General features: G+C 40.2%; 1 protein-coding gene across 1 annotated transcript; it reads right to left on the reverse strand.

Annotated features, from left to right (window-relative positions):
* Positions 1 to 2,419: 2,419 nt before the first annotated feature.
* VSTM1 (V-set and transmembrane domain containing 1) lies at positions 2,420 to 18,792 on the reverse strand. Its single transcript, XM_063088840.1, has 8 exons — positions 18,759 to 18,792; positions 13,429 to 13,464; positions 13,007 to 13,291; positions 11,987 to 12,274; positions 3,864 to 3,956; positions 3,741 to 3,768; positions 3,495 to 3,504; positions 2,420 to 2,539 (listed from the first exon to the last, which is right to left on the reverse strand). Exons 1-8 carry the CDS (start codon positions 18,790 to 18,792, stop codon positions 2,420 to 2,422), a joined length of 894 nt encoding a protein of 297 aa, XP_062944910.1.
* Positions 18,793 to 19,363: the final 571 nt, after the last annotated feature.

Genomic DNA, 19,363 nt, shown 5'->3' on the forward strand with positions numbered 1-19,363 from the left:
ATCACCCCAATCTCTGCCTTCACATTACATGTCTTTCTCCCTACATGTGCATCTCCGTGTCCAAATTTCTCCTTTTTATAAGAACACAAGTGCTAATGGATTAGGGGTTCACCCTACTCCAGCGTGACCTCATCTTAACTAATTACATCTGCAGTGACTTTATTTTCAAATAAGGTCACATTTGGAGGCACTGGGGGTTAAGACTTAAACATATGAATTTGGGGGGAACAAAATTGAATCTATAACCATGTGTGTTGGTATGTGATTGTGCTTGTGTAGAGGCTCTATGTAGCTTTTTTGGTGGGTGTTTATGTGTTATGGTTTGAATGTTTGTAATTTTGGGGGTTACAAAGAAACTGCATTGGCTGGAACCAATACAGTGTGTGTGTGTGTGTGTGTGTGTGTGACAGAGAGAGAGAGAGAGACAGAGAGAGAGAGACTTTGAGAGAGAGACATAGAGAGGCACAGAGGCAGAGACTGCTTGTGGAGCAGGGCCTTGTATATTTCTTGTTTTTGCATTCCATGTAAATCCAGGGCATGTGTTCTCTTCCTCTGCCTCCAACAAGACTCCCCCCCTCACTCTCCTTCACGTTCTGTCTTCATCCTCAGCCCCCCCCATTCATCATGTCAAAAGACAAAATTACAATACATTTAGTTGTAGAAATAATTAGCTTTTATTTGCTATTCATGAATCAGAGCAACCTCCATTCTACAAAACAGAATGAGGGCTCCCACCGGGCAGTAGCAGGACAGTGGGTTTTTTATGGTGGGATCAAGGAAACAGAACGATAGAAAAATAAGAGCGGTTAACTTCGGGTTACTTTTTGTAAGCATTAAAGCAGAGGGGACTTCCTTACTATGCTGACTCAGGTAGAATGGAAGCTCCTATTTTCAGGAAATCTGATCTGTTGGGGGATCTGTCTGCTGCCTTAAATCTTCAATTTGATTATGCGGCATTTAGCATGAGTGACTCCATTCTGGTTTGGTCTGGTCTGCTGGGACTACACTGCTAGTGCAGGAACTCAGTTCAAAACAACAGCCTCTCATAATTTTTGTTTAACAACCAGTATGAGGAGAACTGCTGTGAAATGACTTCAGAAGGTTCCTTGTCTGCTGGCTTTAACAGCTTTGGCCCAGTTCATTCTAGACAACCAAGCATGATCTCTCTGGTCTCCAAGGATGGAGATTTTTGTGTGTCTCCCCTTTTCCCTTCTTCCTCCTCCCCACTCCTCCTTCCCCTCCCCCTCCCCCTTGTGCTTTTTGAAATCGCTGGGTTTATGGGATGCCTCACCAGATCAGCAACCACATAGGCCTCTTTGGAGAACAATTTTCCATCTTTATATGGTGCCACCCAGAACTCCGTAAGTGAATAGGAACACCTTCAGCTTACATATGTATTTATTCCCAGTCTATGTTTTGAGTCAAATCATACTAAAGTCACACCTCAAATTTTGTAAAAATTACCATTCGGTAATTTTTCAGAGGTGTGGAAGCAAAAAGAGAGAAAATTAATTTGAAGAAATGTATTCAACAATTATTTATGGAACTTCTGCTACATTAAAGACGCTATTATGAGTGCTTGGGATATATGAGTGAACAAAACAGCCAGAAATCCTGCTCTCATGGGCCACATTTGCATTGTTTATGTCCTGAGTAAATGGGGCAAATCACATTTTCTCATGCCTGTACTCTTCCTTTTATTTTTTACAATTTAATTAATTAATTAATTAATTTTTAAAAAGATGACCAGTAAGGGGATCTTAACCCTTGACTCAGTGTTGTCAGCACCACGCTCACCCAATGAGCGAACCGGCCATCCCTACATAGGGATCCGAACCCGCGGCCTTGGTGTTGTCAGCACCACACTCTCCCAGGTGACCCACGGGCCGTCCCTATGTACTGCTCCTTTTAGACACTCCTCAGAAATTTATATTTGGTACATGCTTTAAATTCTTTTCTCTTCTTTCACAATTGAACATACTCAGTTTACATTCAAAGAACATTTAGTTATGACTAAGCATTTACATTTTCAGACATGTCCACTTATTTCTACCTTTGCATAATTATCCCTAATATCTATATTTTAATTTTTCTATTTTCCACTCATTTGATAAAATAAGTCATTGAACTGAACTGGATCAATTTAATCATTTTCTTTTTGTTTATTGTACTTCCTGGAAGTGCTTGATAATTATTTGTTGGATAGTTGATTTTTTTGCCCTAGAATTATTCTAGGGTAGAGCCAGTGTGGTGGGATTCTTGGGCACAGATAATTCATAAGTAAGTCAGATATTTTTAAGATGAGAAACATAATCAATATGGATTAGGAGTGAAGAACACAGTCGTCTGTATTTCCATATTTCCAATCACCTGAACCGTCTTAATCCATCTTTCTCCAGTAGCTCTCACTATCCACTTTCTACACTTTCAGTGTTGCATATTCACAGGATCCTGGGGGCTCTTCAGTGGGAGCAGAAGCTTCCTCAAACGGTGCATTGGTGTTCAGCTCAGTACACGTCACTCCCTTGGGGTCTTCAGCCTTTGGGGAAGAGAGATGGATAAGAATGGGCATTTAGAGCTGAGTGGTATAATATGGTAGCCACTAGGCACCGATAGCTATTTAAATATAAATGAATTAAAATTAAATTAAATTTTAAATTCAGGTCTTCAGTCACACCAGATGCAGTTCAAATGGACAGGAGCCATATGTAGCCTGTGGCTGTTGCTTTAAGCAGTGCAGATGTAGAACATTTTCATCATCACAAAACATTCTGTCAGATTGCACCATTGTAGAACGGCTGTGCTTCGGGGAGGATAATGCTCTTGACTACAGTATTAATAAAGTGATACTAACAATCAATTATAACTGGTGTTCATAAAACTAGTGCAAATATATGCCTTTAAGAATAAGAACTACCACCCTAGAACTACTGCTGTATAATATTACATGATAATAATAGTATCATTACCAACAATTTGTTAGTCAATGCCATAAATTGAACACTTTTGTAACTTTTTAAAATTGTACATGTTTATGGGGTACAGTGTGACGTGTTAGTGCATACATATATTGTATAATGATCTAATCAGAATAGTTAGCATACCTATCACCTAAACAAGAAATGATAAATGTTTAGGTGATAGACATGCTAACACATGCTACATTAGACAATGTATACATGTATTGAAACAAGAAACTGTACCCCATAAATATATACAATGAAAAAAATAAATTAAAAAATTTTTAAAAATTATTTCTTTGTGGTGATACCATTCAAGATCCTCTTTTCTAGCTATTGCAATATACCATACAATATTATGAGCTACTGAACATTTAAAATTCTAAGGGGGAGAACTCACCAAGAGAGATACCCTTTTCAACTCGGATAAATCTGTATTGAGTGAGAGAAGGAAATAAAATCGGTTCTCAGGTTGCAAGAGTCAGAACTTAGTCTCTCTATCTTGTGACTCTCTTATATTTCCCTAACACTTACCTGTAGCCTCCTGCTTGGAAAATTCAGAATGGCTGGCTCTGAGAAAGAGAAAAACCCATGAAAGTATGAGATCTAAGGATTCGAGGGAGAGCTTAAGGGCTTTGGAAAGGGAAGGAGGAAGGTCATAGCATGGGCTGGGGCCGGGGGCTCAGGGTGGGACTGGGCATATCGATCACTGTACAGATGGGATCTCTGAAGAGTGGACTGGGAATCAGGTGAGGCGTGCAGTACGCCAGGTGCATTCACCTCTTGCTCGATTCTTCATGTGATGAACCTATAAAAAAATACGGTGAGGCGATTACCTACTGAGAAAATCCTTCACTCCTCTCCCTTCCCCAGCATCCTTAACCCATTCTTCTCTGAACTTACCATGCTGAGTGCATCTGTAGATGAAGAAGACTGAGAAGAAGAGGAGAAAGATGGAGAGGCAGCTCAAGATGGTAACAGAGATGATTCTGGTCTCTGGTGAGAGAAGAGCAGGTCAGAGGATCAGTTTGGCTTCTGAAACACACCAATGGAGTTTAGCAGAAGGCTAAGAGGAGCCAGATGGCCCATTTGGAAAAACATGGAAATGCTGCTTCAGAGCTGGAATTTCCCATTGCTTTGGGGGAATTTCCTTAATTTCCCTCTGCTTCCATTTCTCCATCTGTAAAGCAAGGACAGCGGTAGTGGCTACTTTATCGGATGGTAGGGAGGTCAGTACATACAGAGAGGGCTAGAAAAGTGACTCACACATTCCCAATAAATGTTTCATCCACAGCAATAACATTAATCATTTATTGCAAGCCGGCTCTTTGCTAGTGCTTCATATACGTTCTTTCTCATCTTGACAATAAGAACACAAGATAGATTTACTATCCCCATTTGAAAATTCATAACTAATCTGAGTACCAGGAAATAAAGTGAATTGCACAAAGTTATACAGCCAGGTATGACACCTTTTCAGGCCAGTCTAATATATCGTCAGGGTATCTGGGCACTGGGGGCAGAAATATCTCTATATATGGAATTATCTATCTATCTGTCTACCTATCAGTCTTGTCTATTTAATCTATTTCCTAATCTGTCTATCATCTATCTAGGTACCTATGTATCTATTATCTATCTATTTATCATATTGGTCTGTCGCCTATATCTGCCTATCATCTATTATCTTATCTATGTAATCTATCTGTTTATCTGAAATGAAGCTCTTTTTTAATTGAGCAGCAGGGGGTGGCAAAGAGAGTGGAGGACTTGTAATGAGACATACTCGAGTTCTCGTACTGACTTTCCCACTTATAGACTTTGTAAATGCCCCTTCCCTTTCTAGAATAGTCTATTCTTTGGTTGAATAAAGGGAGAGGGGAGGGAGATAATAATATACAACTTGAAGAGTTAGGTAACAACAACAAAAAAATCCTGGCTTTAAAGCTCTCAGTCTAGAAACTAACTCATTGTGTAGGATGAGTTTGTAGTTACAATGATTTTTTTCTCACCCAATATTCCACCCACGCCCATCTTCCTCTGTAACAGATGCCGTCAATTTCCTCAGTGCATGTTCCCAAGATCCCTTTACCATTTTTAGGCACTTTAGTCATAGTTCCTTTTGCTTTCCAGGGTGAACACTGGCATGTCTTCATTGGGAGACTGCCTGAAAGAATCCCAAATGCCTTGGAATTTACATGCTCAGGGGGACCCCTTTACCAATGACTACTGTTTGTGAGAATTCCAGTACCCTGGCTCCCTGGCTTCCTGTATTTGTGAACTTCTCTGTCTCCAGCCCTTTCCTGCAGAATTGAGCAAAAGATACCATCTGCAGGACATGCATATCCCACCCTTGTGGAGTTTCTTTCCTCCAAGTTCTTCCCCACTCCCCTAAAAGATCATTTTCACACTAATAGTAAGAGAATCCCAGAAACCCTCAAAAGCAACAATTCTATAAGCACAGCTCCATGGACTTATGAAAATGGGACAGGGACAGTTGTTTTTGGACTATCAGGGCCCTCAATGGAAACAGAGAAACAACAGCCCTGCCTTGCCTTTTCAGTTCTCCCCTTTTCTGGCCTACAGTTTCTTTCAACAGCAATTCGCTAGAAAGGAGAAGTTATTGCAAAACAACCCGCTGAACTGGGTTCACCCTGAGGTGATCACATATCCTGGTCAAATTCCACATCCCTATTTACAAATTGCCAAATTAAATTATAAAGCATTATGATATTGGAATCAGACTGAGCGATGGGGTGCAGATTGACAAGGGGCATAAATAAAGTCACGGGTGCCAGGAAGGAAGCCTGGTCTGGTGTCAAAGTTAGGTGATAAAATCTATTGTCAATGGCTACCTAGGAACTGAGTATAGGGCCCCTTTCTAGTGGCTTTGAGGTATACAAATACAGGTTGAGGGCATCATATCTGTGCTTAAAGATATTTTATTCTGCTTCGAATTGTGATAATATCAATTTGAACTTGGAAAGTACATTTTAAGGAATTATCTAATGCCCAGCAGGATGGCTATAATTTAATAAAAGGAAAAGAAGTGTTGAAAAGGATGTGGTGTTATTGGAACCCACGTAAATTACTGGTAGGAATGTAAAATGATACAGCTACCATGACAAATGATTTGGCAGTTCCCCAAAAACTTGAACATAAGAGTTGCCGTGTGTCTCAGCAATTTCACTTGTAGGTATATACCTAAGAGGATTGAAAGCAGGGACTCAAACAGATACTTATACCCCAGTGTTCATAGCAGCATTACTCACGATTGCCAAAAGTTGCAAACAACCCAAATGTTAATCAACAAATGAATGGATAAACTACATGTGGTATATGCACACAATGGAACATTTTCAGCCACGAAGAGAGAGTGAACTACTGATACACGCTACAACACAGATAAACTTTGAAAACATTATACTTGGTGAAAGAAGCCAGTCACAAAAGACCACATATTGTATGAATCTACTTATACAAAATGTCCAGAATAGGCAAAACCAAAGACACAGGAAGCAGATTAATGGTTGGCAGGGCCTGGTGGGGGGGTAGGTGGCGTTGGGAATAGGAAGTGACATCTGATGAGTACAGAATCTCATTTTCAGGTGATGAGAATGTTCTGGGATTATATCATGGTGACTGTCACACAACCTTGTGAATATACTAAATGCCACTGAATTGTAAACTCTACAAGAGTGCACTTATGGTTGTAAATTATACATCAATTAAAAAAGAAAGAAAATAAAGTATACTCAAAATAGAAAAGCTTCTCTTCCTCTTCCCCCTCACGCCTCACTAGATCTCCCACCCATTTCTGATATTTCTGTGCTGCTCTACTTTAACAGATTTCACGTCTCTCCACGAAAACATTCCCGGTGTGAATTGTGCCCATAGAGCTGGAGTTAGCAGTCATTTCCCAAGTCTGCTAATACTGAATAAAAACATTATCAAAGACTAATATTTATCTTGCAAGAACACTTTGGAATATACTTTTTCAAAAACCAATTACACCAGCATAGACTCTAACAACAACCTTTAACAATTTGGCTCTTTGGAGCAAATTACAGGAAGATGACGCACTGCTGAAAGAAAGGATGATTAAGCATCGAGATGCCAATTTACATCACACATTTTGCCATTAAAGTCTGGGTGAGCTCCTATTTCAGCCTAACCCTACTGAAAGCTCTAATTTTTGTAAGAACCTCTGTGGACAAATGGTTAGTCCATTGTTCATTAAAAAGCAACATTAGAAAAACAGAATTTAGTATTCACCTATTTTTGAGAACTTTAGAGTTTTAACAAGCCCTCGATTATACATATTCCAAAAGTACCTGCGTTCCATAAGTCTCAGCCCTACTCCCAAAACTGGTAACACAAACTCACCCTCATTCTTCACAAAACTCTGCCATCATTTTGCATCATGTAACACTGCAGATGGTGTCCCTTGTGGTATTTTCTGCACTAGCTTTTTCAGAACCTGGAAGTGCTTTAGAAGGTATCTCCCCTCAAAAGGCAGGAGTTCTCCTAATAACATTAGGTGGGCATTAAGATTTTTCTTAGGGCTGGTGCGTTAGCTCAGTTGGTTAGAGCGCAGTGTTGATGATACCAAGGTCAAGAGTTCGGATCCCCATACTGGCCAGAGGCCGAAAAAAAAAAGATTCTTCTTGTGCACTTTAAGCAGAAGGAATCTGGTCCCATGAGTCAGATCTTATGGAGAAAAACGTCTTTCTAATTATCTTACCTAGTTGCGTTGAGGGAGCTCCAGGTCCGTCATGTATATCTAGAAAACAGGATACAAAAAAAAGGAATCACTACTATTATATGGGAACCTTGGGGACATAACTCCCCATGCCCTGTTTATGAGTTTCATTCTCTCTTTGAGAAGCAGAAAAGAGAATGTCTTTTCCATTCCGTAGATGTTCCCTGAATCCAGGCCAGGGGCAGACAGAGCATTGGATTACTCTTTTTAATACTCCTGGGGTTTGATATTTAAATTTTTAAAAATTTTTAATTGACAAATAATAGTTGTACATATGTATGGGGTACAATGTGGTATTTGGATACATGCGTACAATGTGTAATGATCGAACCAAGGTAATTAGCATATCCATTACCTTAAACATTTGTCATTTGTTTGTGTTAGGAACATACAGCTTTCTCTCTTCTAGCTATTTTAAATTATACAATAAATTGTTAACTATAGTCACCTCACAGTGCTATAAAACACTAAAACTTACCTCTTCTTTTCTAGCTGTATTTTTGTATCTATTGACCAACCTCTCTTTACCTTCCCCCACCCTTTTTCTATATATATATATATATATATATATTTTAAAATTATTTATTTATTTATTTATTTATTTTTGTGGCTGGCCATTACAGGGATCCAAACATTTGACCCTGGTGTTATGACATCATGCTCTAACCAACTGAGCTAAACAGTCAGCCCATGATATTATTTTTAATAACAAAAATATTTATGAATGACACCACTAATTCCACCCCCCTCCAATCCTATTGCTCATCAATCTTACCTATCCCAATAACGAGCACTATTATTTGCCCAAATTCTAAATTAAAAACTCTAGGGCAATATAGTATAGACTTCTGCCTTCCCTTTAACAGTGAATCCAGTCCATCACCAAGACTAGTAAGTTCTAGCTCAAAAATATATCTCCAAATATATCTAAGACTCAATCCATATCTTTGTCTCCCCAGTGGCAATATATCGTCCAAATTAAAGTGTCCCCTACCCCCACCCCAGCCCTGGAAACCATCATTCTACTCTCTGTTTTTATAAATTTAACTTTTAAGATTACATTCATACAGTATTTGTCTTTCTGTGTCTGGCTTTTTTCATTCGGCATAATGTACGGAGAGATGTTTTTGATTTTGTTTCATTTTGTTTTTTATTAATTATTTGTATGGGGAGGTGTTCATCCAAGGGTACTAACTTTCAGTTATAAGATGGGACCTGAGGTGGAGATGGATGTGTGATTAATTTGACAGTGATAATCATTACACAATGTATAGGCATGGCGAATCATCACATTGTACACCTTGATATACAATCTTTATTTGTCAATTTAATATTTTAATTTAAAAAATAAAATAAAATGAAATGTCCTGTTGCCTGAAATGCCACAATTCTTACATCATTCCAACCTCCTATTTTCCAAAAGCAGCCAGAGGGATTCTCAAAGAATACAGATAAAAACACGCCACTCTTCTGCTCCAACTCCATCAATGGATTCCTGATCTTTGAAAGCAGAATCCATGTTCAGTTTATACAGTCACGAGGCCTGACATGCTCTAGGTCCTGTCTTCCATTCCAACCTGTTTTTATTTTACTCTGTCCTTCCTGTGTCTTCATCATTCCAGGAACACTCACACCTCTGGGATTTTGCTGTTCTCTCTCCCTGGAGGGCTCTTCTCCAGATGTCAGTGTGGTTGGGTCCCTCTCATCCCTCGTGCCTGTAGCAGACAGACTCTAAGGGGGCCTGTATGAGCCCTGCTTCCTGGCATTCACGCCTTTATGTATAATCCCCTCTCCTTGAGTGTGGAAACCTGTGACTTGCTTCTAACCAATAGATATGGTAAAGGCGATGGGATGTCACTCCCTTGATTATGTTAAATTATGGGAGACTCTGTTCTGCTAGGAGACTCGCTTCAGAGTCTCTTTCGCTCATTCTCTCTCTTCCTGCAAGCTCTTAAGAAGTGGTCTACCACGAATCCTACAGCATCTAAGAACCAAATGCTGTCAGCAATGACAGGAGCGGAGAAGTGAACCCTTCCTCAGTCAAGCCTCCAAATGAGAACCCAGCCCTGGTTGACGCTTTGACTGCGTGCATCCTTGTGAGACCCAAAGCAGAGGTCTCACCAAGCTGTGTGTGGACACCTGACCCACATAAACTGTGAGCTAATAAATGGGTGTTCTAAGCTGATAAATTTGTGGTCATTTGTTATACAGCCATAGATAGCTAATACGATAGCTGTCACAGTTATTCTCCTTCTATAATGATTTTTTTTTTTTCTGACTGGTAAGGGGGTCGTAACCCTCGGCACTGTGTGGTCTGCACCACGCTCAGCCAGTGAGTGCACCTGCCATCCCTATGTAGGATCCGAACCCGCGGCCTCGGCGCTACCAGCGCCGCATTCTCCCAAGTGAGCCATGGAGCCGGCCCTCCTTCTGTAATGATTTTAAAAATTAATCTCATTATCCTGCTCTTGTTTCTTTCTTTCTTCCAAATGAGAATATAAGCTTTTGTTGACCAGACACCTGGCCCATGTCAGTCACTACTGTACACCCAGGACATACTAAAGTATCTGGATTGTAGGGTGAATTGACTTTGATTTTGTGCCACATACGTTAAATTAATGTTCTTCTGCACCAGAAGCATTCATATTCCCATGTTGCAATAAGTAGGGAGTAGCATAATAAGGTGACTTGCAAAGCAGCAAACAGTCTGTATGTGAGAGGCTGACGTAGAAAATGAACCACTAAAAATTGGTATCACAGCCTGTCTTTTGGCAGGATGAATGGACGGCTGACGTAGAGGTAAAGAAATCAGGGGAGAGGAGATGATCTATCACAGAACATCATTGGGAAGTTGAAACTTATCATCAGGTTTTTAGGGCTAATGTGTGGGTATTACAATTAAAAAAAATTTTTTTATTGAAATGCATTGATTGTACATATTTATGGGGTACAGAGTTACATATTTCAGTACACGTATACTATGTGTAGTGAATCAAATCAGGGTAGTTAGCAAATTCATCATCACAAAAATTTATTGTTCCTCTGTGTGAGAATGTTTAAGCTCCTCTCTTTTAGCCGTTTGAGAACATACAATAAATTATTGTTGATTATAGATGCCTGGCATTACTATAGAACTTATTTTGCTACCTAGCTGTAATTTTGTGTCTGTTAACCAACCTCTCCCTACCCTCCTCTCTCTTCCCCTTCCTAGCCTCTAGTCACAACAGTTCTACTCTCTTCTTCTATAAGTTCAACTTATTATTATTATTATTATTTTTAGCTCCCACATAAGAGTGAGAACATGTGGTATTTGTCTTTCTGTGCCTGACTTATTTTACTTAACATAATGTCTTTCAGGCTTATCCAGGTTGCTGCAAATGACAGGATTTCATTCTTTTTTTTAAGGCTGAATATTATTCCATCGAGTATAGATACCACATTTTCTTTATGAGTATGACAATGCTCAAGACTACAAGACAAAATTAGGGGGGCTACAATGTAAAATCAATATTAGGGTGATGAGCACATTGTTGGAGCTTCAGTGATTCTGAGCCTTAGAAAGAGAGCAGATAGAAATAAAATATTATTAAGTGCCCAGTTTCTCATTATTCCCCAAGCCCAGTCTAAGCCATTAATGTGAACATATGGCTATTCTACACTACACGAGTGATCGTGAGGTTTCTCCAGGGATTTTCCATGACACAGCCAGCCTGGGCTACCGGAAGTAACCACAGTCACTTGAAAGATACTGTGGAGCGATGAACGAATGAAAGGGTGGGTGGAAGGATGGATGAGTGGATGGACAGATGGATGAAAGTGATGCAAAACTATTCTATATCCCCCTTCCTTGTGATCTCAAGTAACTTATGTAACAACCTCTCATATGCATCTTACCTCTCTTGTCTTTATTTATTTTCCTTTTTTCACCTACCTGCACCATGCCTGCAACAAGCTCCCACACCATGAGTTATCTTATCTGCCTTCCCTGCATCCCTCCTAGTGTGCTGGTCACTCCTCCTGCCTCTTTTTCTCTGGCATAAAAAAGAAGTAATTTTGCATTTATGTTTGATCAGCAACTAACTGTTCTTGTGATGCAGGGAGGTCACCTAATCTCTGTAAGCAAAAAGGAGTTAGTAATACAACCATCCTCATAGGAAATGAAGATGGAATGAGTTAATGGGGGTAAGTTACTTGTCACAGAGATTAGAACACAGAAAATGCCGGATACACGTCAAATGTCAGTGTTATCCGTCTATATCCTCACCTGTCAGCCAGACCTCCAGGTTGTTGCTAGGGAAGGAGCCCAAGTATGGAAAGTCACACTGGTAGTACAAACAGCTGTAATTTCCACTGCTTGTCACATTCCAGAGTATGAAATCCGTTTGTTTTTTTCTTGCTTTCTTGACTTGTAATGGTTCTGGGATCCCTGTTTTCAGCAGTGCAATGACGATACATTCAATTCCATCGTGTGAAATCAGACATCGGAGTGTCCTGTGACCTGGAGTCCCCTCAGGGTCTATGTTGACTGAGAAGGAAGGTTCTACTAGTGATCCTGAAGAGGACAAAAGCAATAGAGGTAAAGAGAAGGGCCAGAGCGTCCCATTTTCCAGTGCATCTGGGGACTATCTCATCCGTCTCTCTGGATTAACCGTGTCTATTATTTTCTGTATTGGAACCTTTGACATCTTGGATCCTTGATGACCTTGGAGGGACCACTCCTCCCAGGGTTAGTTAATTCTTAGAGATAGTAAAAAATCTCACCCTGGATCATGTCTTTCAAATGCAAACCAACCAACCAACGCCCACACCAGGACCAAGCACCAGGGACAGCCTCTATACCCCAGAATCAATCCTAAGCCTGTTCCTTCCCACAGAAATACAATAAAGGCTCTTTTCCACAGTTCTTTCCCCTCTCTCTGCCTTCTGACCCATGCTGGTGCCCCTTCCATGTGCCCCCCAATACTGTGGTGTGCCCTTCCTCTTGAAAACTCAGTAACAAACTATCTTTTCAATGGCAATCATCTCTAGCCTTATGGTACTTCAAGTTTTCTATTAGTTGGCTATAATCTAAAACATTCTTTCATATCTATATCACCGAGATCCACGTAAAATCCCTGGTGAGAATCTTGTCCCTCCGCTCAGTTCTCATTTCCCCAGTTCCCTACATTCAAGGGGCTGCATCTATCTCTCCATCTACTGGTTTCCTTCTTCTTTCTCAGCCAGGTCCCATCCCAGGAAAAGGAGTATGTGTATCAAAGAGGAAATCCGAGGCTGCTCTTCTCACCTGTGACCACCAGCTGTAAGTGTTCACTCTTTTCTGACCACTCCTGAGAGGCTGTTGTCTTGTAGGCACAAAAGTACCTCCCAGCATCCTTAGGCTCCAGGTCAGTGAGGGGGAATTCAGCTTTGTTTTCTGCTGAGTTCTGCTCTTGCTTGTACCTAGAGTCATGCAACATCCCCAGCATGAATGTCACATTCTGGAAATGAGACTGGCACTTCAGAGTCACATTGCTCTTGCGTTCAACCACTGAGCTGGGCCAGGCACGGAGGGAGGGCTTGGGAAGTTTCTCTGGAAAGAACTCATAGTTAATTTGACTCTTCATCTTGATGACCACAAAGCTCCTTCTAGAATTTAGAGGATTAAAGAGAAAAGGCCATAAAACATAGGATGAAGGAATAAATAGAGGTTAGTGGGAAAAAACTCACCGTTCTTTTTTTCATCTTCGTAGCCCAGACATAGACCTGTAAGAGAAACTTCAATGAGAGATAAATTATGTGCTTGTTTTTGAGTACACATCAGGCAGATAAGGCATGACTAGTTTGCTAAAGGTCTTTCATATTCCTTACAGATATTTCCCCAGGTTTATCTTTTATTTTTTGTTCCATTGTTTGACTTTCAGATGTTACACTTATGTAGAAAATTCCAGAAACCTTTTCTGATTTATTGCATTGCTTTCATGATCAGTCCTTCTTTTACCATATAGAGATTGTTCAACATTTACCTATATACATATATTTTAAGTTTATTTATGTGTTTTTAAATGACACGTAATAATTGTCCATATTTATGGGGTACAGTGTGATGTTTCAATGCATGTATACAATGTGTAATAATTAAATTAGGGTAATTGGCATACCTATCACCTCTGACAGTTATAATTTACAGTTATAATTTCTTTGTGTGAGAACATTCAAAATCCTCTCCTCTAGCTATTTTGAAATATGCAATATATTATTGTTAATTATAGTCCCCCTTCTGTGTGAAGGAACCCTGGAACTTATTGCTGCTAACTGTACCCATTGACCGATCTATCCTCATTCCCCCAGCCCCTTACCCTTCCCAGCCTCTGAGAATATAAATTAGTACATACATAAATTAGTTGGTGGGAATATAAATTAGTACAGCCACTATGGAAAACAGTTTGGAGGTTCTTGAAAAAATTAAAAATAGAACTGCCATGTTATCTAGCAATCCCACTACTGGGTATATATCCAAAGTAAGTGAAATCAGTATGTCAAAGAGATATCTGCACTCCCATGTTTATTGCAGCACTACTGACAACAGCCATATATGCAATCAATCTAAATGTCCATAAGCAGATGATTGGATAAAGAAAATGTGGTGTATTTACACAATGGAACACTATTTGGCCATAAAAAATAAAATCTTGTTATTTTCTTCTCATATTTTCTGGGGTTGTATTTTTTCCCTCCCTTATCACTTAAATAATGCGAAGATTATTTTACTGTGAAGTGTAGAGTTTTCTCCCTCATTAAAACAGAGAGAAGTTCCTCTCCCTTCAAACTGTTTTCTGAACTCAAACAACTTTACAAGAAGAAAACAAGCAACCCAATTAAAAAATGGGCAAAAGAGCTAAGTAGGCATTTCTCTAAGGAAGATATACAAATGGCCAACAGACATATGAAAAAATGCTCAACATCACTCAGCATCCGGGAAATGCAAATCAAAACCACATTGAGATACCATCTAACCCCAGTTAGGATGGCTAAAATCCAAAAGACTATGAACGATAAATGCTGGCGAGGCTGCGGAGAAAAAGGAACTCTCATACATTGTTGGTGGGACTGCAAAATGGTGCAGCCTCTATGGAAAATGGTATGGAGGTTCCTTAAACAATTGCAAATAGATCTACCATACGACCCAGCCAGCCCACTGTTGGGAATATACCCAGAGGAATGGAAATCATCAAGTCGAAGGTATACCTGTTCCCCAATGTTCATCGCAGCACTCTTTACAATAGCCAAGAGTTGGAACCAGCCCAAATGTCCATCATCGGATGAGTGGATACGGAAAATGTGGTACATCTACACAATGGAATACTACTCAGCTATAAAAACGAATGAAATACTGCCATTTGCAACAACATGGATGGACCTTGAGAGAATTATATTAAGTGAAACAAATCAGGCACAGAAAGAGAAATACCACATGTTCTCACTTATTGGAGGGAGCTAAAAATTAATATATAAATTCACACACACATACACACACACACATACACACAAACCGGGGGGGGTGGGGAAGAAGATATCACAACCACAATTATTTGAAGTTGATACAACAAACAAACAGAAAGGACATTGTTGGGGGGGAGGGGGGGAGGGAGAAGGGAGGGAGGTTTTGGTGATGGGGAGCAATAATCAGCTACAATGTATATCGACAAAATAAAATTAAAATAAATAAATAAATAAATTAAATAAAAAAAAAAAAAAAAAAAACTGTTTTCTGGTCCCAAATGCTCTCTTCATTCATGGCTTTTATTCTTACATACTTAGGGCTCTTCCTCTTCTGTGTTCTGTTCTTTATATTCCACACACACACTCACATCCCCCAGGAAGGGAACATCATATATCTATGGGAGATGTGGGATATCAGTTTTGGGGTTTGTTTCTGAGTGAAGCTAAAATTTCTCTAGAGCCAAGAGAATGTCTCAAATCAGGATGTCTGTTCCATGTCTTGACCCAGCTACCGACTCAGACCATGGGCCCTCCAAGCTTCATTGAGAAGAAATGAGGTGGGGGATTGACAATGGACTGAGGTTGCATAAGCAGCAAGCTTGGCTGGGATTGACAGGTAGGAAATCAGCTTTTGGCTGGTCAAGGGGTCCCACATCTCATGTTCTCTTTTCAGACCCTCCCCAAATCCTGCTGTTAGACTCATGCCATTTCAGCTCTGCTTTCAGCCAGTCTTCTGTTCTAACCATGATTCCTATATTCTTAATAAGGAATACAACTGGCTTAGTAAAAGAGAACTGGCTATAATGGAAAAGTCTGTCATGTAGGGGAAGAGACCCACTGGCATGTAAGATAGTTAGAAATAGCGAAAAATAAAGATCAGCATATAGTTAGTTCTTTGGGGTATTAGTAGAATTCTGGTAGGGAGGAGTGGCAATATCAGGATCCATATTTCCTAGCAAATAATTACAGCAAGAAAGTACCAGTAAGTGAGTATGTATCATTTAGCAGGATTTTCACACACGTCAACCATTTGCCATAACTTATTATCTTTAAATACATCCACCATCTATATACATCTACTACTTACCATACATTTACCATTTAGCAGACTCTTTACATACATCAACCATTTATATACTATATTACTTAGTAAGTCCTTTACATGTAACTATCATATATTGTACAGCTACCATCTTTCAGGCACCTGCTCCATTCACCATAAGTTTAACTTTTAGTACAGTCTTTACATATATGGAGAGGTGTACTATTTCCTTGCTAGTTAGGTGCTATTACCTTCAACTGAAATAGAGAGGAGTGGTTGACATTAGAAACCATAGTTCCCTGGACAAAGATGACAATAAAAATTGCCAATTGCTAGATATCCACAGTTTAACAGATCCTTTAAACACATCATATGGAGAGCTGAAAACTTTTATGTAGAATGTTATTCAGCCGTAGAAAGCAATGAAGTACTGGGATATGCTACAACATAGATGAACCTCAAAAAAACATTATGCTAAGTGAAAGATGACAGGCACGAAAGGCCACATATCTATAATTCCGCTTATATGATCCATCTAGAATAGGTAAAACCAGACAGAAAGATTAGTGGTTTCTGGGAGCTTAGGGGAAGGAGAAATGAGAAGTGACCGCTTAATGGACACAGCATTTACTTTAGGGGTGATGAAAATGTCTAAATGTCATTGAATTGTACAATTAAAAATGGTTAATTTTATGTTTTGTAAATCTTATCTCAATAACTATTTAAAAATGTGTGTACACTAGGTACTTTTGTCCTCTCTAATCAATATCAAAAGTTCACCCGAAATAAGATGAACAAAAAGAATGATTAATGGTATTAGCCCATGTAAGAAATCTCAATAAATACAATGGTGGATCTGGCCTCCAGAAGAGCCTAATCCAGGGATTTAATGTTGTCAGGTTCTTTTTTCTTAGCTGTCATGTCTCACTCTCTCTCCGAATATTGGCTGGACAGGACCGAGAGCCTGGAAGCAGGGCTGTTAGACACCGTAGTCTTACATTTTTGGAAAGTCACACTCACAGAGGAAAGAAGTTGGTGCCTTGGTGCCAACCTAGGAAATTTCCCAATAAATTGGACTGGCTCATCTTGTGTCATAAACCCATCCCTGGGACAATAATTACTTCCAGAGGAGGTGTTATGAGTTGACTGGTGTCCTCCCAAAAGATATGTTCCAGTCCTAACTCCCAGTATCTGTGAGTATGACCTCTTGGAAATAACATTATTTGGTCTTTGTAAATGTAATTAGTTAAGCTAAGATGAGGTCATACTGGAGTTGGCTGAGCCTCTAATCCAATATAACTGGTGTCCTTATAAGAAGAGGAGAGACACAGGGACAGAGATGCATAGAGGGAAGACGACCACGTAAAGATAGAGGCAGAGATCAGACTGATGCATCTACAAGCCAAAATACACCAAGGAGTCTGGCCGGTTAGCTCACTTGGTTAGAGCACAGTGTTGATAACACCAAGGTCAAGGGTTTGAATCCCCATACCAGCCCACTGACAAAAAACCCCACAAAAACATCAACAACAAAAAACCCACCAATGATTGCCAACTGTCACTAGAGGCTAGAAGAGAAGCACAGAATAGATTCCCCCACAGAGCCCTCAGAAACAATCAACATCGCTGACACCTTGATTTCAGACTTCTGGTCTCCACAACTGTGAGAGAATGCATTTCTACTGTTTTAAGCTCTAGGTTTGTGATACTTTGGTATGGCAGCCTCAGGAAATGAATAAAGAGCAGGCAAAGTCAGTCTCTTGGTTGCCCGGTTTACTCTGTCCTGCAGCTGGAGGTTTGGGGTACGGTGACTGACAGCCATCGCTAAGGCACAAATGTGTGTAGAGGAGGAGCATTACCCCGAAGAGAAGGGTTGTAACCAGAAAAGGAGGAAGGAACTGGGACAAATAAAGCATATTGGTGTCCACCACACCCGCACTGCACCAAGGAGGAACTGGGGGCTCAGTGAGATAGAGCTGCGGGTTCAAAGCTTGCAGCTCCTATGTGCACCAAGCCAAGACTGTAATACAGATCTTCCTCTTTGCAATCTGAGACCTGTTTGACGACATTAGGTTCAAACAGAAGATGGTTAAAATCAGCCTAAGGATAGGGCTGGTCAGAAATTTTTCTTGTTACCCACAGCTTTGCACCCGGTAAATCCTTAAACCCCAGCCTCTTATACTCTAATGGAATATTCATGGCAAGACTGTGATATTTAGAGAATACAGGATCAGAGATCCCATTAAAGCTCTGCATTTCTCAGCTGAACGACCCTCTGTAGAGGGTCAGACCTGAGTAAACACAGGTCTCTGCAGATCGGGTTTCTTATCTCCTACTTGTGGGAGCAGAATTAATGCATGTGAAGCTCACAGCCCACAGACTCTGACGCGTGGCATGCATCAAATACCTGAAAGTCAGTATTTCTGCACTTGCCATGTTTCCCATCTTAACTCCCACTCATCCTTGATTTTTTCTCACCAATCCAAACCCGTTTGTTCCAGTCCTGGAGACTCACCGAGGCAAAGCAAGAAGAGAAATTCTGTGATCATAGCGTCCCTTCTGCCTGAACCAAGATTCTGTCTTCTATTTCACAATTCAAAGGAGAGGCAGGACTGGGGTGACCATAGCTCTTTTCCTGCCCACTTTGTCCCCAGAAAGTGCCGGTAGAGGTTTTGCTCTGACACTTTGGTTCTCTGCACCACCTGGTGCCAAGTCTCCTTCTTGCAACTGACTCAGGAAACAACAAGCAGCTCAATGACAACACCTTCCCCCAAAATCCTGTGTGTGGCTCCGCCCCCTCCTCCCTCGAGATCTGTCCTGCATCATCTGAAGTCTTGCCCAAGGCATTTTTTAAAATTAATTTTTATTTGAAACAGTTACAGCTTCACAAAATATAGTAGAGTTTCCGCCTACCCATCAGCCAGCTTCCCCCAATGGTGATGTCTTCAACTCTAGGACATTATCAGAACCAGAGAACTGGCATTGGCATAATACAGTTAACTAGATTACAGGTATTATTCAGATCTCACCAGTCTCTGCATAACTTGTGTCTGCATCTTTTTGGGGGGTATGTCTATGGTATTATGACATTTTATCATCTGTGCAGCTTTCTAGAACCAC

Source organism: Cynocephalus volans, chromosome 3 (genome assembly GCF_027409185.1).
Source record: "Cynocephalus volans isolate mCynVol1 chromosome 3, mCynVol1.pri, whole genome shotgun sequence".
In the NCBI taxonomy this organism is placed as follows: domain Eukaryota; kingdom Metazoa; phylum Chordata; class Mammalia; order Dermoptera; family Cynocephalidae; genus Cynocephalus; species Cynocephalus volans.